We start from the raw sequence: 18,510 nt of genomic DNA, 5'->3' as shown, positions 1-18,510 counted from the left end.
TGCCCACTTTGCTTCCCACAAGATCTGCCTGCTGGCCAGAGTCACACACTAGAGGATCCCATGGATAGGTTTGTCCATCCAGGAATGACAGACAGTACAGACTCCTGGAAGGGCTTCTGCCCACTGAAGCAATCACACAGGCTGCCAAACCCAGAAGATGAACCTGTGTCCATGTGCTGGAGAACCGACTGACACCCTCTGAGGCTTGGAAGATTCCAGACAATCAGCCTGTCTCCAGGAGGCTGCTCAGCTTCTCTGAAGGAGGCCATGTCGAAGGCTAAGCTTTGGTTTACCTTGTTGGGAGATTAGATAGTAACTAAATCAGTCCTGAAGGAAAAAGTAACTATTGATAAATGGGTAAAGATCTGAATAGATACTCTCAATGACGTGGGAATGGCAAAGTCTGTAAAAAGTGGTCAAAATGTCATGAAGAAAATGCAAATTTAAACTGCATTTAAATCATTAAAATCATCTCACCCATGTTAGAAAGGCTATAATAAAAAATCAAAAATATATGAATAAATAAAAATACAAATAATCACGAGGCTATGGAAAAGGCGATCTCTTATTCACTGTTGGTGGAGATATAAATTAGCATAGCCATTATGGAAAAAAGTTTGTGGGTTCTTAGGAAACTAAAAATAGAACTCTCCCAGGATCCAGCAGTCCTATCACTGGGTATATGTCCAGGGGAAATAAAGTGATTCTGTCCAAGGCAGGCCTGCACTCCATAGACATTGCAGTACTATGCATAGGAGCCACGAGGTGGAATCTACCAAGGTTCCCAGGAAGAGACACGTGGGTGAGGAAATGTACTGATTCAAAACGGAATATTAAAGAGTGAAACCCTGTCATTTGCAGCAACATTAGATGCACTCGTAGTTACTAAGTGATGTAAGACAGTCACAGAAAGACAAATATCATATGCTGGCTACTGTCATCCATAATATATTCTAAAATAGCTGGAAGCCTGTGAAAATTCCCAACACACAGAAATGATTAATGTTTGAGGAGCTGGAAATGCTTTCTGCCCTGATTTTTCTATAACATATTATGAAATGTATCAATTGTTTTGCGGGACCCCAGAAAGATGAATCAATATTAGGTCTCAATAATAATAACAACTTAGCCCTGGTGAGGCCAACCTCTTGCTGATGAGCTCCTGCACTGACTCTATCTAAGCCACCACAGCCACTTCTAAAGGACCCGTGGAGTAAACAGCAAGGGACTGGAGGGACTGCTGGAATGCCCTGGAGAGTGTAAATATCTGCAGCTGTTTTGGGGCCAGAATAAACTTTTTTGTACTGAAATCAGCATATTAATGTGCTAAAAACATAATAACATTCCAAAGGGACCTATTTATATATACCCATTCCCTAAAGTCACTATTCTTCACCTAGTTGTTCCCCAACCCCTTAGTAGCGATTTATCATTATCCACAGTGGTCACTGGTGTATACCCTTCTCCTGGCCTCCTAGTCTTCCAAAGTCAGCCTGACGTGCTCTTGGGGTGTGCCCATCACTCCAGCTTTCTCTGGCAAAGTCCTTCCAGGGGCCTCTTCACCTTGACATTTCACTTTCCCTGAACATGAAGTGGAATGGATCTCTTCATGTACACAAGGTCCTCTGGTCCTGGAGACACCACCCTGGAGCCGTCTCTTTCACCCTGGGTGCACTCTTGATCACCATCCTTGAAAACCCTTCTCCATCATTTCCACAATTACTCTACCTTAAAAATGAGCAACTTCCATCTCTACAGACACAAAAAGAAACTCAATTTCAGGTCAGCTCCTTCAATTTTTTTTTTTTTTTTTTGTAGGTTTAAAGAGCATTATTGAATTCCATAAACCCACCATTGGGCTAAAAACATTGTGTTGCATTTTTTTTAAGATGCAGCTGAGAGAAAGCTGGAACTAGGAGATGAAGGGCAGAACAAAGGCAGAGGGGTAGACTTGCTCAAGCATAGCTGCTTCCTGCATTGTCCTGGACAGGAGGCCCAGCAGGTGGGTGCAGAGTGCACAAAGCCAAGTTCAGTGGAAGGAGGCGTCAACGCTGGCTGACCAGGTGCTGTGAACCCACTCATTCTTTTCCACATGGAGTGAGTCAAGAATGTGGAAGGACACTGGCATTCGGACAGGGAATGCCCTCTTAAGTTTTAGGGAGGAAGAACATACTGTGACAAGCCAAAGGGGTCAGTGTGGGACCTGTGTTCATAAATGTGAGCCAAGATCCATCACCCTGGATGGCACTCTTCTCCAGCTCCGCTTCCTGGTTCCCCATGGACTGTGCGGGTACCAGGCTCGGGAGTTCTGTAGGTCTACATCAAAGGAACCCGCACATGGGGGAGACAGAAGTCATCCACAAAAGAAAAGCAGAAACGACAAGAGCTCTCCTATGTTTATAACTGATCCACTCCTGAGATTTAAAGCAATGGAATTATTTGTTAAGGCTGGCTCTTCATGATACTTCCGTCATATGGGTCGCAACTATGTATTGAATCCAATCTTATTAAGTTAAATAATATTCTATAATTTCTTCCTCGGATAAAAGGCTCTATGTCACAGGTAAGTGAATGCGTTCCTAAGTCCCTTCATGGTCGGTGGTCACTTGGCTGCCTTGTTGCAGTGGGTAGAGATGCAGAATCAACACACAGACTCTGGGAGCTGGAGAGAGAACTGGCTGGAAACCCACCTCAGGTTGTCATCTAGTAGCTCAGTTTATTTTTGGAATGCACACAACTGTTATAGGGTTTGAGTGGGGTGTGCCTGTCAATCATACATAAGCAAGACAATATCCATAAGCCAATCATCTTCTTCCTAATGTAACTGCACTGTGAGGATACTCTAAATATTGCTGTCATGGCAGAAAGCAATCTGTAAGGGTCTTTAGCCCTTTGAGTCAGGGGTTTCATCCCTGAAGCCCCTGACTCTCAGTTTCCTGGCGGGGCAGTTTGGCAATGCTAACCACAAGTGCTGAGGATGTGGTTTCACCCCATCCTGCAGGTCCTCCTGTCAGGCCTGAAGGAAGGTGGATATTTCAGGCACTTCTGAGCTGCTAGTAGCTAGCTGAGACTGAAAGTCATTCCAACAGGTAAGTATCAAAAATACCTTGAAATGTGCATTTCTCTCTTTTGACAATGTGTGAAGTGAACAAGATAATAAGAGATTCTCATGTCTATTCATCCTATCTCTGCAACTGACACTTTTTGAGCACTTGGCGTACATACTTCCACTTAATTTCCAGATGCTATTAGTCATTATTTTAAAAGAATTTGGCAAAAAACCATTGTCTTAAAAAAAAATCCAACTCAGTCTCCCAATCAGTGGTGGATGTGGCAGGCTGGACTCATCTTTCCGAGCCTAAATCCTCATTGTATCATGAGACCTTTGAGTCAACTTCTCACCTTAGTAGAATGTCTGACTGCATTAGTATTTTCATGAATCACTTACCTACTTCTCCTCAAATAGAAGAAAGTATTTTGTGATAACATAATTTAAATTGATCACAAACACTTTAACTGCTTGTTTCATTCCCTGAAAAAAAATATTAGTCACAAACAACAATTTGCTCTGGAAGCTGACTATAGAAGGGATTGCTCCTGGTCAGCTGAAGGTTCATGTGATTCCTGCATATTGTTGATCCTGAGGTCTCTAACACAACAAGGGGTTTCAGTAATCTCTGCATATCACCCCTTACAGCCCTCCAAACATGTTCTGGGATAACTGGTTCTTTCCTCCTGAGGCTAGTTTTGGGCAGCAGGCGACAGAGGCAGAGCTGAGCAGGTTGGTGGATTTGCTCTGAACTTGAGCTGATTTCATCTCCAAGTCAGCAAAGTCACGTGATGGCTGAGGCTTCTGTCCCTGTGGGTGTGGACACTGGGGATCAATTAGAGGGGAGGGAGGACGTATAAAGCTCCTGAAGGAAGGCTCTGCACACCAGGTGGAGCAGCTGTCCTTCTCTTCCCCTGTGGAACCTGAGGAAGGAAGTATGACAGGTCTCTTTGTTCTCACTTGAACAAGGTAATAGCAAAGGAGGGTGTTTGAGCAAAGTGGTAACATAGGGGACACTGCACAAGGGTGAAAGGCTCTGTGATTCAGCCTAAGGGAGTGCTATTGGTGGGGGTGGTCAGCACTGAATGTGTTCTAAGAATTCCTTCCTAGTTGGTGCCTTTGGCTCTTGTGCCAGGGCTGCTGATCAGAGGCAGGACCTAGTTGCTTAGCCTGGCGGGCTGGAATATGGCTTGGGGTTTTAATATTTTATGGAACTCAATGAACTTTCAGCAATGAATGTCATAATTATAAAATTACTCCTTTCAAATGAAAACTCAGAACCTCAGACAAGGTAAGACCCGTGATATTATTGAACCAAGTAAGTTTGGGTTAGGTTTATCTAAGGGGGACATTCTGGAGGCTTGTTTTTTCTAGGGCTAGGACATACTTTCTGTGTAAAAGGATGGGCAGTTCCATAGTAAATTGGAAAAGCTAAGGTTAAGCTTCAACTTAAATGTAGGAGATGGGTACTTGTTAAAATTCAACAATATGCTTCTCTCAGGGGGGGTTGACCGTAATTGAAACAGTCAATGCCTCTGGATATGAGTTTCCTCCATGTTTGAGGTATGGAAGAAAGAGGGGAGATAGACACAGCTTCAGGCCCCACTGTGTGCTGAACACACAGAGCTCACTCCCTCCACAGCTCCCACCTGGGGATGCTGGAAACGAGTTGGGTAAAGTTCAGGCAGCTTGCTCATTGGTCTTGCTCATTGGTGATTGGCTGCGATGTTTTTAAAACTGCATTACTCTTAATACTTGGAAGGTAAACCAAAGTCCTACACTTTTTACACTATATGTCCTGGTGAAATGAGGGTTATTAAACTATATTTGAACCCTCTGCTTTTTAAGATGGTCAAGGGAGACTCTCATCTTAGCCCCACCTTGAAATCCCAGGAACTGTATTCTCCAAGTTATATTGTAACCAAGAGGGTTGTGTTTCATGTAATTCTGTTGCAAAAAATAACACCTCAACCCAATAAAAAATGAATAGACCCCCATGTCTAATTTCAAAGCCCCAGATCCTAAAAAATTCAGGTCCAAAGTGAATTACGGGATCCTGATGGAACTCTTCTCATTTATACTTGACAACACAAATATTTTCAATTTAAGGAAAAAATAGTTTTTCTGGTAACTAATATCAATCTATTTTATGATACTCTGAAGTCTAGTCTATGTAAGAAAGAATCTAATATAAACATAGCCTACCTTTAAAATGACTAGCCCATGGAAGACATAAACTTACATCAAGAGTGTGTTCAGGGATTGGTCCTACCAGGCTGTTGGCACCTTCCTTTTTCTCAATTTAAAATCAAACAAAGGAATAAGGAAAGAAACTCAAGACTCTGCTGTGCCCTTATTTCTAGGGTATGGATGCCAAAAAATGATTTATAAAATGACCTAGTCACATTTTGTTAGTTTGAAATATTTTACAAATTTAATCCTAAGGCTATTATTTGGTTCAGTTTATCAGCAGATTTGCTAAGAGCCTACTATGCAATAGCCCCTGATGCAAGAGATAGAGACAGAGGATTCAATGTGTCCCACCCTGTTCCTAAGCAGCACACAGCTATGCTGATATGACCAGGCCTCAGGGGTCCCTGGCATGCTTGGCTTCCTTTGTTAAAGCCAGGGTAGCCCCAACTGTCCTCATTGCCCACTGCCCACTCTCCACACTGAGCTCCTCCTCTCAGCTCTCTGCTCAACCAGAGCCTCCTGTGTGAGCTCCAGAAGGGAACCTGATCCCATGCCACACCCATTGGCGTCTCACCTGGTCCAGAGCAGAGTCTGAGTCCTCCCTTCCCTACACACTTGCCCTGGGACCTGAGCTTCCAGAGCCCTCTGTCTCTGCTGGTGCCCTGATGACCCAGGCAGGCTCCCTCCAGGACTGGCCCTGCTCCTCAGTCTGTGCAGAGTGGTCCAAAGCCTGAGGGCTACCACAGCAGCTCCTTGGAGTGGTGTTCAGTGCTGCTGCCCTCTGTCCTTCTTCTTGCTGTCCCTAATGTCCACACAGCTCACAGCATGTGTCTGAGCTGCTGCTCTGTTGTCTGTGTCACCCACTAAATATGAGCCCCAGACTGTGGAATCTTGTGTATTTTAACCACTAGAGCAAGTTGATACCCAGCAACAGTGCCCCCAAATGGGAGGCGTAATTTGAAGGAATGGATACATTGTGAAGATGGCACCTTGCAGTTGTCTTTTCCTATGATGTCATAGGTTTTTATCTCTAAGTCATTCAGCACACAGCTGCCTGGTCACCTCTCCTGCTACCTGGTGACCTTGTGGTTCTACTGTAGTCCTCTCCATGCAGGTTTTCACTGTCATATTTTGTCAACTAGCTAGTTCTAACAATGCATTGCTACTTTTTATGATAAGCTCTCTTGCACAGTTTTTTCATGATTACCACAGTTATATGAAGCAATAATTGTTTTGTTACTAAATATGAATTTTTATAACAAAGAATTAATAATTGTTCTTTTTTATGAAAAATTAGTAACACAATCTGGTTACCCAGTGGATATCTGTTACAGGAGGGGACATCAGCATTTCAGTCAGAAGAGCACAAATATATAAAGTAAAAAATCTCATACTGACACAAGATGAGAGAAGATGGAAATCACATATGCTGGGAACTTAAGAAATGATGCAATCACAGTGTTGCATACTTGGGAGAATGAAAAACAAATTGCCAGAATTGAGATGACTTAAATTGGAAAGGGTGGTACAAAGAGCTGAATGACAGATATAATTCCCAATTAAAGGCCTGGGCATATTAAGTCAGAAAAAAAATTATCTAGGAAGCAAAGTTAATCATTAATTTCTGATTTTGATTTCTTTACTGTGAATGTTGACATCTAATTTATGTTGCTTTACTTAAATAAATTCCTCTGAATGGGGCAAAAACACACCTGAATAAACTATAGTCTGGAAGCCACCTCTGTTCACGTTCCCTCCTAGGTGAACAGCTCAGCAGCAGAGTCACCTCCTGCCTAAACCTGGTGAAACTAAACCACTGGACAGGAAGGGAAATGAACATTCTCTCCAAGGTCTACATGCCTGACCTAACCCGGAGTATGGAATTAGGCCTGACCTAGCCTGACTGAGCCTGGAGTATGGAGGAGAGCAATATTTATGTAAACTGATTGAATGACTCTTGTATACACGGTAAAGCATTTAATAAACCCCTAGCATACAATTACAAACATGAAGCAGGCACACAGACTCGAAATCTGATCCTGAGCAAAATTTTATTTGAAAACACTATTATGCCCATCAGTGAATTCTACTGGTAACTTATGGAAAATGAAGACATTAAGACTTCAATTTATAGAACTGGGAGTACACAGATTGTGATGAATGAAGTACTGTGAATGAAGGTAGGACATCTCAAAAATTCACCTGAAAAAGGAAAGAATATCTGAGTGTATGATTCTGTTTTTCATACTTATGTTACATGTCCATTATCACACTAGTTCTAGATGCCTGTGGGAAAGATAGGGTGAAAACCTTGCATAATATTTCATCTTATTCATGTGCGATTTGTTTCTATGAAAAAAAGGAAAAAAAGTGTATGAATATGTATGTATTTGACTTTGAGATTGTGGGGATTCAAAAATGAAAACCTCACTGGAAATGTGAGACTGGCCAAAGAGCACATTATCATTAGCATGGATATTATATAATACCTGTATGTTATTAATGATATTACATAATGCCTATAATACCTTTATATTATTAATGATATTATATAATACCTATAATACCTTAGTGTTCCAGAAGAATATTTTTGAATGGTGGCCCACTTTTAGGGCCAGAAGAGCAGCTTCTGTTTAGGAGGTGAGCAGCACAGCTCTGGGAGAAGACCCTGGCTTACTCAGCTGCAGCAGTGCCAGTGGGGAGGGGAGAGCCGGAACTAAAGGTGTGGAGGAGGCGAGGTCACTGAGGATGCAGACTCAAGCACACAGGGCACTTCTGTGCCCCACAGGCCATGCCTGTGGTGAACCTGAGTGCTGAGTTGGGGAGCTGGGAAAGCAGGTTCTTGGCTTCCTCAAGGCTGAGCCTGGTGCATAGTTCTGGGAGTCAGCAGGCAGAAAGGCTCCAGCTACCTCACTGGGTTTGACACAAGTGGCACTTGAGTTTATATCTTAAGACCTTACATCTGTCTACGACTTCTGAGGTGATTACCTGAGAGAACTGGGCAGGAACATGGAAATCAAGTCTTAAAAGTGATTGAACAAAGGCTAAGGTATTAAAGAAAAAATAATTCATTTTAAAAAACACTATTAAAACCAATGAATTTTTAATTCCACTTTTATGCTTTATTTAATGTTTAGTCATTAGTTTCTACTTTTGTTTTTCTTTCAAGGAAAGTAATGCAGTACAATTTCATGGAGAAATGGAACCAAACTTCAAATGACTTTATTTTGTTGGGGTTGTTACCCCCAAATCAGAAGGGCCTACTTCTCTTGCTCCTGATCATCTCTGTGTTTGTTCTCGCCTGTTTAGGGAACTCAGGGATGACTGCCCTCATCTTCTTGGACCCCCGGCTCCACAGCCCCATGTACTTTCTCCTCAGCCAGCTCTCCCTCATGGACCTGATGTACATTTCCTCCACTGTCCCCAAGATGGCCATCAACTTCCTTTCTGGCCAGATGAGCATCTCCTTCTTGGGGTGTGCCATGCAGATCTTTTTCTTTGCCACCATGGCATGTTCTGAAGGCTTACTTCTGGCCTCCATGGCCTATGACCGCTTTGTGGCCATCTGCCACCCCCTCCATTACCCCATCCGCATGAGTAAAAGGGTATGTGTGAAGATGATCCTGGGGTCCTGGACACTGGGCTCCATCAACTCTGTGTCACACACCACCTATACCCTTCATCTTCCTTACTGCAAGTCTAGGGCCATCAATCATTTCTACTGTGACATTACAGCCATGGTGCCTTTAGCCTGTGCAGACACCTCGGTCTACGAGTACATGATTTTTTTTAGCACAGTCATATTTCTCCTCCTCCCTTTCCTTGGCATCATGGCCTCCTATGGACGGGTCCTTTTTGCTGTCTTCCAAATGCGCTCAAAAGAAGGAAGGAAAAAGGCCTTCACCACGTGTGCCACACATTTAACTGTGGTAATATTTTACTATGCTCCTTTTGCCTTCACTTATCTCCAGCTCAAGAGTCTCCGCTCACCCGAAGAGGATAAGAACATGGCTGTCTTCTACACCATCCTTACCCCCATGTTCAATCCCATCATCTACAGCCTGAGGAACAAGGAGGTGCTGGGGGCCATGAGAAGAGTGTGGCGGATGTTGTCCTCTAGGAAGAAATGAGCATGGCCGTCCCTGCTCCTCAATATTTCCTCCTTCCATTCAGACTAAGTCCTAGAGCTGCAATGACCAAGCTAACTGTAAGATATAGAGTCATAGCTTTTGTTGAACACACTTCAATGTGAAATTAATTTACAATAAAATGATCATCACATATAACCATTTGTAAGGATTTTTAATATATTAATTAGTTGAAAACATAAGCAATGTTAAAATTAACTGTTGTGATTACTTCTGTTATTTATAGTTTGTTATTATAACACATTGTTTGTTCCAATAGTATTATTAATGTAGTAAAACTTGTACTGATATTTACATGTTTTCATTTCTGTGAATTTATTATGAAAATATCACTTTTATTGTTGTCATTCTAAGTCATCAACCCATGTGTGCATTTTAAATTCATGGCAGAGAGCAATGGACAGAAAATGCATTTCAAGTGTCCACTGCCACATGGGGCTGGTATCTCCAAAGTTCAGGACCTCTGTCAGGAACTGAAGGGGAAGGAGAGCCTCTGTGTGCATCACATGGCAGTGGGCATGACTAAAGTATTTTCTCGCTCCAGAGGACCTACAGGTGAAGAATTTCAGAGTCATTTCTGAGTGCCTTAAAGTTTTCCATATTTGCTGGTAATAAAGAGTTCTTAGCACGAAAAGTTACACCATCTCTGATCTTTGAAGGAAAGTCAATCAATCAATCAATTAATTTGATTGATTGTGAATCAATCAATCACACAAACAATAAAAAGAGATGGACCTTCAAACAAGGCTTTTTCTCTGGGAATGAAGAATAGGTTCGTAATACAGGGCACTGTGCACAGGTTGGAGGGACTCCGCTATGTCTGGAAAAAGGGGGGAAAGGAGGAAGGGCGCATTAGGAAGAGGAATGTTCCTGAGTCATCGTGGGAGCAGGCAAGCTCTGAAAGTTAAGTCTAGCAGCTGCTTCGTAAAATTAGTCTTAAGGTCACATTTTTCAGTTCCATCAAAACCTGCTGAGAACAACAAATGTAGTCAAGAAGACAAACTGCTGGGCAGTTTTTGAAGCAGTTGTTTGTGATATTAGTCATTTCCCCTTCTGGTATCTCAGGACTATCTTAGATCAGTCTTATCATATTGCTTTTCTTTGTGTGCATGTTAAAATACACAAATAGGCACTATAAGCAAGAGGGGCTTGAGTGAGTCCATCACTGACATTGCAGGGCACAATGCCCCAGGTTGGCTCCCCAGCAAACTATGTTCAGAGAGATGCTCAAATTCCCGAAGGTATGGTTGTTTCAGAGTGGACCACGTTCCTGGTTCCTTCTACTATTCACTGTCCGGAATGAGGACAGGGCCTGCACTAATTACCTCCACTTAATTTACTCAGTATTTCTTAGGTCCTTTCCAAAGGAGAGCAAAGAAACTGTACCTCAATCTGCTTTAACAGGATGTTTTAAACTAATAAGTGACATAGTCCATTGCTCATGACCCTGGAACCCGGGAAGCTCAGGATCATGAGGCCTGCAGATTCAGTGTGTGGTGCGGACCGTGTCCTGATTAACCCTGGTGACTTCTCCTGTGTCCTCTAAAAAGTTCATATTTGGTGCTTCTGAGGCTTCTGAGGACTACTGAGCTGATAGGAGCCCACAAAGGAGAGGTGAAAAGAAGAAATGAGCTTCCTGCCAAATCAGGAGGGGGTGGACTATAGAAGGGAGACTTCCTCCTCTGTCAGTGGAAACAAGGCTGCCTACCTGGGCCCAGGGTGAAGGAGACCAGTGACTTAGTGCAAGAGATCTGACTTTTGACTGATGGTGTTTTCCTAATAACATTTTTCTTTTCTAAGCTGAGTTAGAGGAATGTAGAAGGCTATTGGAGCTTGGTCAAGGCAAGCATTGCTAGATTTGGAGATTAAGAACACAGAGTGACATCCAAAGGGAAAAATGGAGAGTTGTGTCCATCAAACTGAGCTCAGACCTGTCACCGTGGCTTGCAGTCCTCTCTAGCAACGTTTCATCCTGCCAAATGGACTTGACTGGCTGCAGGCTGGAGGTAGAGTTTAGCTGGCAGTTCTGCAGGCATATGCAATGGGAACCACTCTGAGCAAGGGGGCGGGGGAGAGAATGGATCCAGAAAGATGAACAGCAATGGTAAAATATGTCTTTACAACTGATCCTCTAATGAGATTTAAAGTGGGGATAGTTCCATTACATGGGTAATGTGTTTATAAAGTCCTATCTCATTAAACAATATTCTGCCATCACTTCCTATCACAGGAAACTCCATGTCACAGATAAATGCCTGAGATAACATGAAATGTGCACTTACATGGTTCCCAAATCTGAGGTTTTATAAGATAATAAGAAATCCTCATTTTCATTAATTTCCACCCCTGCAAAAGACACTTGGCAGTCTTGTTAATCTTATTACTCTTTCAGATAGTTCTTCAGTTAGTCTTATGTAATTTCCCAGCTTACTTTCCCAGTTGGGTTGAAGTTGGCAATCTAGATTGTCTCCTAGCCCAAATCCTATTATTATCACAGGACCTGTGTGTCAACTTTTCACTTTAGCCAAATCAGGGTATTTGTTCATAGCATAATTTAGTTTAGTCATGAATGCCAATTTTCCTTTGGGGACTGACAAGACAGTAAAAGGTAATTATCCCTTCTTCTAATATTGCTGTTATTCAACTGAGCACTCATAATTAATTTCTGCATCTTCTTGATCCTACGTTCTCTAACTTATGCAAAGAGAGGATTTCAGAAATCACTACCTAGTATCCTTTACAGCTCTGCAATCACATTCTTGAGTAAGTGCTTGCATCCCTGTAGAAATTAATTCTGGGTACAAAGACAGTGGTTCAAAATTCAATGAGTTTGTTGATATGTCCGAACTTAAACTGGAGTTGATCAGGCAAAAAAAAAAAAAATCAAGGATTCTCTTTTTATGGGCTTGGGGATCAATTAGAGGAGAAAAAAAGGACATCTAAGAATTGACAGAAGAATATCATATGCATTAGCTTTTTCTATCTCTCTTATATAACCCAAGGAAGTAAGTGTGACATTTCTATCTGTTTTCACTTGAACAAGATAATAGCAAAGGAAGATGTGTGAGCAAAGCAATATCATAGGGAACACTGCACAAGGTAAAGAGCTTTGTGATTTGAGCATAAAGACAATGGTAGAGGTGGGAGCAGTGAGCGCTGAATGTGTTGTCAGTGTCCCTTCCTGCTGCCTGTGGTTTCTCTGCTCGGGAAGGCTTGGTGAGATTCAGGGCTGCTGCCCAGTGGCAGGACCAAGATGCTTAGCCTGGTTGACTATGAACATGGCCTTGGGTTTAAATATTTTAAATAGTTCAATGGACTCTCAGGAGGGGATCTTGTTGTTATAAAACTACACCTCCCGCAATAAAAACTACAGAACTCCGGACAATGTGAGTTGCAATGATACTATTGATCTCAGTTGATTTGGGTTAGCGTTAACTCAGGTTGATATTTTATTTTAGAGATGTGGTTTTTCTTTCATGAGGAAACACTTTATATTGTACACAGATACACACACACACACATGCAATACTATAGTAAACCAGAAAGAATATGAGTAAACTTAAATGTAAAATGAGGCTATGTAAACCTTTTGAAATTCCATGTGATGTGACCTTGAAATCATGAATTTCTCTGGACTTGAGTGTCCTCAATGTTTAATGTATGGGAGGAAGTGAAGGAATGGACACACAGTCAGGCCCCTCTATGTGCTACACACAAAGTTGATTAAATTTCATCTTCTCAGCTCTCATATGAAACTGTTGGGACTGAGTTAGCTGAGGCTCACAGGAAAAATTTACTTATAGAGATGCTCATGCATAGTTTTCAGGGTCTATAGGCTAAAGAAGGACTGATAACACTATTCACATTTTCTCAGTTTGGTCTATATTCTGACTTACGTCTGAGGCTAATATTTGGTTCAGTTAATTAACAGATCTGCTGAGAGCCTACTGTGCAATAGCCCCTGAGCCAGGGGGCAGAGACAGAGGACTCAATGTGTCCCACCCTGTCCCTAAGCAGCACCCAGCTGTGCTGATGTGCCCAGGCCTCAGGGGTCCCTGGCATGCTTGGCTTCCTTTGCTAAACCCAGTGTAGCCCCAGCTGTCCTCATTGCCCACTGCCCAGTCTCTGTCCTGGGCTCCTCCTCTCAGCTCTCTCCTCAACCAGAGCCTCCTGTGTGAGCTCCAGAAGGGGACCTGACCCCATGCCACACCCACTGGCCTCTCACCTGGTCCAGAGCAGAGTCTGAGTCCTCCCCTCCCTACACACTTGCCCTGGGGCCTGAGCTTCCAGAGCCCTCTTGTCTCTGCTGCTGTCTTGATGACCCAGGCAGGCTCCCTCCAGGGCTGGTCCTGCTCCTCAGTCTGTGCAGAGTGGTCCAGAGCCTGAGGATCCCAGCAGCACCTCCTTGGAGAGGTGCTCAGTGCTGCTTCCCAGCTGTCCCTCTGTCCTCCATTCCTGCTCTATGGTTCTTGCTGTCACTAATGTCCACACAGCTCACAGCATGTGTCTGAGCTGTTGCTCTGTTGTCTGTGTCACCCACTAAATGTGAGCTCCAGACTGTGGAATGTTGTCTATTTTAACCATTAAACCAAGTCAATAGCCAGGAACACTGCCATCAATAATTACTCAATATGAAGGAACAAATGTGTCACATGCTGTGGATCTGGTGTTTTTATCTTCTCTGTGAGATCTTGAGTTTTTGTTCCTGAAGTTGTTAGAAGCAGAGGAGCCTGTGTTCCCATCTCTCTTGTGCTGTGATTCTATGCTCCTGTTGGTCCCCTGACCATGAATATTTAACTATCAGTATTGTCAATTTCATAGCTAACAAAATGCTTTCCAAGTTTTATGATAAATTGTCACAGTTTTATTCATTCTTACTAGAGTTTTATAAAGTGATAGTTGATTTTAAATTATTAAATGTGAATAATGGCAACAAATTATTAATACCTTTTCCTTCCTTTGCAACATTGATAATGCAAAATAAGCATCAAAAGTAATAGCTGGGACAGGTGTGTCATCAGTATTTTTTTAAGATGAAAGAACACAAACATATAAAGTAGAAAATCTCAAACCAAGTCTATATAAACAAAGAAGTCAAAACACATAGACTAGAAAAATAAAACACAATTCTGCATATTTAGGAGACTGAATTATAGAAAAACTTGCCATGACAAGAATGATACAAAGAGAAAGGAGAGGCTATGAAGGGTCCAAGTTCCAGGTACAAATTTCCTAGTTATGGCATGGGCAGAAAAAGCAACGATGTTATGTAGGAAGGGAATTTTTACTCATTTATATTTTACTCCAAATAATTAACACCTATCTTTTGTTTTCTTTTTCTTAAATGATTAACTATGAAGATGATAATTACAAACATGTAAGCTACAAATCAGTAAGGTACCACTGCTCCCAATCTTCCTAGTTGGACGGCTCAGCATAAGACCCACTCTCCTGCCTGGACTAGGTGAAAAGTAACTACAGGACAGAAAGATAAAATGATCACTGAGGTCTCCGTGATCTTACCTGGTCCCCATGTGGAATCAGGCATGATCTCTTGGAGGAGTCCAATGCTAACAAGAATTGAATGAATCATATACAGAGGAAAGCTTTTTCCAAAACATTACTAAATGATTAAAATAGGAAGTAGATGAGCTCATAGCCTGTTACCCAGAAGAACTCAGTATAAAAATGTTATTCTTCACATCAATGAATTCCATTTTTAAAATGAAGACATTAATGCCTAAATTTACAGAATTTGAGCTGTTGATAAATTATAGGAAATAATGTAATATGATGAACAGTTCACAAAGTTGGGGCATCTAAAGATTCCCATAAAAATAAGAATATCTGAGTGTGTGTGTTTCCCATATCTACACCCATGCTATATTTCCATTTCTATATCTACAATGATGCTATATTTCCATTACTATGCTAGTTCTAACTGGTGTTCTGAAAAACAGGGTGAAAACTATTTTGCACATTATTTAATCTGTCACATTTAACATGTTATTTGCTTATATGAAGACAATAAAAATGTATATGGATTTCTATGTGTTTGTTTTGGGTTTTTAGGCCATCAGAAAAAGGACACCTCTTCAGGAAAGAGAGACTATGCAAAGATCTTAGTGTAATTAGGTTGGATCTTATATAACATAAAATACCCTTACATTTAAGAACAATGCTTTGGACAGTGACCGACTTCTAGGACCAGCCGAGCAGCTTCTGTTTAGGAGATGAGCAGCACAGCTCTGGGAGAAGACCCTGGATTATTCAGCTGCAGCAGTGCCAGTGGGGAGGGGAGAGCAGGAACTAAAAGTGTGGAGGAGGCGAGGTCACTGAGGATGCAGACTCAAGCACACAGTGTACTTCTGGGCCCCACAGGCCATGTCTGTGGTGAACCTGAGTGCTGAGTTGGGGAGCTGGGAGAGCAGGATCCTGGATTCCTCTGGGTCTGAGCCTGGTGCGTAGTCCTAGGAAAGCTCCTGTCAGGAGTCAGCAGGCAGGAATGCTCCAGCTACCTCACTGGGTTTCCTGTGCCTGATATAGACTTTGTATTCCAAGACCATGTATGTGTCCAGGATGTGCTGAGATGGTTACAGAGAGAACTGCAGCAGGAACATTCTATTCAGGTCTTAAATACAGTTGAACAAGGATATGGTGTTGAAGGAAAAATAATTCATTCTAAAAAACACAAATAAAGTCAATTTATTTTTATTTTTCTTTGCTGTGTCTTTTCAGGTTTAGGTCTTAGTTTTAATTTTGCTTATATTTCAAAGAAATTAAAGCAGTGCATTTTCATGGAGAAATGGAACCAAACTTTAAATGACTTTATTTTAATGGGCCTGTTACCCCAAAACCAAACTGGCCTCCTTCTCTTGCTCCTGATCATCTTTGTGTTTGTTCTCGCCTGTTTGGGGAACTCAGGGATGACTGCCCTCATCTTCTTGGACCCCCGGCTCCACAGCCCCATGTACTTTCTCCTCAGCCAGCTCTCCCTCATGGACCTGATGTACATCTCTACCACTGTCCCCAAGATGGCCATCAACTTCCTCTCTGGCCAGAAGAGCATCTCCTTCCTGGGCTGTGGTGTGCAAATGTTCTTCTTTGTCACCATTGCATGTTCTGAAGGCTTACTTCTGGCTTCCATGGCCTATGACCGCTTTGTAGCCATCTGCCACCCTCTCCACTATCCTGTCCGCATGAGTAAAATCATGTGTTTGAAGATGATCATAGGAACCTGGATACTGGGCTCCATTCACTCTCTGGTACATACCATCTATGCCCTTCATCTTCCTTACTGCAGGTCTAGGGTCATCAATCACTTTTTCTGTGAGGTCCCCACCATGTTGCCTCTGGTCTGTATGGACACCTGGGTCTATGAGTACACAATTTTTGGGAGCACAGTCATATTTCTCCTCCTTCCTTTCCTTGGCATCATGGCCTCCTATGGACGGGTCCTTTTTGCTGTCTTCCACATGCGCTCAAAAGAAGGGAGGAAAAAGGCCTTCACCACGTGCTCCACACATTTAACCGTGGTGACATTTTACTATGCTCCTTTTGTCTACACTTATCTCCGGCCCAGGAGTCTCCGCACCCCAGCAGAGGATAAAAGCCTGGCTGTCTTCTACACCATCCTCACCCCCATGCTCAACCCCATCATCTACAGCCTGAGGAACAAGGAGGTGCTGGGGGCCATGGGAAGAGTCTGGGGGATGCTCTCCTCCAGAAAGAAGTGAGCATGGCAATATCTGCTCCTCTGTATGGCTTCTCTCCATGCAGACTGGGAACTCTCTAGAACAGTGGTGACCTATAGCGGTATATATAATCTACATATGTAATTACATTTTTAATAATATATTTATTAGCAAAATTAATTAGATATGTCAATTTCAAAGCATAAATATAATAATTATTAACATGTGTTTTATAGGAAATGCTATAATTAATACAGCATAAACAATGAATTGATTTTATATTGTACTCTTGTTACAACTTTTTTACATAAATTCAGTACAACTATATTTACCTATTAATGTAAATATAGTTGTACTGAATTTGACATTTATTACTTATACATATCTGATATTATTACTGTGCTTTTATATCTTGTTTTAATTCTAATTTTGGAGACCCTTGTGTGGATTTTATAACTCATACCAACTTGCACTTTACATATTTCAGGTGTCCCAAGGTCACATGACTCAGTGTCTACTGATGATAGGATCTCTGGTGACTTGCAGTCTTCTCCTTTAGTACACAATGTGCCTTATTGTTCTGACTATGTCCCCTTGTCTTGGGACAAATAATTGTATTTGAAACTCTTTAAAAAAGCCATTTTTCTTTTAATTTTTAGTTTTAATACTTGCAAAAATAATTAGCTTCAAGAGGCTCCTAGTGTTATGGGCCAGGCTATATGAGCAATGACCAAACAGACTCCATTTTACCCTGAGACTTCATGTCATGTAAGAAATGCTTTTCCCATGGGAAAGCCCAGCCTCTGTACCCATTAATAGTTACCTATCATGACATACTTGGCAACACAAAATAGCAATTCTTATACAATGTAAAATTGTTCTCTTTGGTTTCCATTTTTCTTGGGCATGTACCCTGTCAGAGATTGATTGTCTAGATGTTAGTAATCACTCTCTAACTTGTACTCAACTAGGGTCATTTTGAACCACTTCCCTTCTGCTTCCTTGCTCCTTATGCCAACCTGGATAGTCCCATGGGAAATACCAATGTATCCATTGCATTGCCGTTCTGAGTGCCCAGTTCAGCTTCTGTACCTGCTCACTTGCAGCTATATCAACCCCAATCTGGGTTTTGCAGTTTTTGTCTTTAAACATACTAAAATGCTCAGGCTTGGAACTGTTTTTTGCAGAGACATTTATGGATCTTGTGGGGAGCAGTTGCCAGCTGGCTAAATAAAGACTCTTCAATTTAGACAAAACTGGGACTTGGTGTATTTTCTGAGTGACCTGCCCCACAACATCTGGAGGTCGCACCAAGACCTACTTTTCTTGCATTCTTCAGATCACTCAGGACCACCAAGGGAGGGGTCTTGGAAGAGAGATCACCTAGGGGAAGGCCTCTGAGAAGATGTTCCTCACTCCTGACCCC

At 42.1% G+C, this 18,510-nt stretch overlaps 2 protein-coding genes across 2 annotated transcripts; both read left to right on the top strand.

Annotated features, from left to right (window-relative positions):
• The first annotated feature begins 8,562 nt into the window (after positions 1 to 8,562).
• LOC143400203 (olfactory receptor 2L13-like) lies at positions 8,563 to 9,372 on the top strand. Its single transcript, XM_076857515.2, has one exon. It carries the CDS (start codon positions 8,563 to 8,565, stop codon positions 9,370 to 9,372), a length of 810 nt encoding a protein of 269 aa, XP_076713630.2.
• A 6,815-nt stretch (positions 9,373 to 16,187) lies between these two features.
• Positions 16,188 to 17,126, top strand: LOC143398913 (olfactory receptor 2L13-like). The gene has a single exon (XM_076855624.1). It carries the CDS (start codon positions 16,188 to 16,190, stop codon positions 17,124 to 17,126), a length of 939 nt encoding a protein of 312 aa, XP_076711739.1.
• The last annotated feature ends 1,384 nt before the right edge of the window (positions 17,127 to 18,510 follow it).

The sequence above is a fragment of the Callospermophilus lateralis genome, chromosome 5, assembly GCF_048772815.1.
Source record: "Callospermophilus lateralis isolate mCalLat2 chromosome 5, mCalLat2.hap1, whole genome shotgun sequence".
NCBI classification, from domain to species: Eukaryota; Metazoa; Chordata; class Mammalia; order Rodentia; family Sciuridae; genus Callospermophilus; species Callospermophilus lateralis.
This window is presented reverse-complemented; position numbering and strand designations above follow the sequence as displayed.

Excerpts from the sequence above, each read along its gene's own strand:
- LOC143400203 (XM_076857515.2), top strand. The coding sequence starts at position 8,563 with ATGACTGCCCTCATCTTCTTGGACCCCCGGCTCCACAGCCCCATGTAC.
- LOC143398913 (XM_076855624.1), top strand. The coding sequence starts at position 16,188 with ATGGAGAAATGGAACCAAACTTTAAATGACTTTATTTTAATGGGCCTG.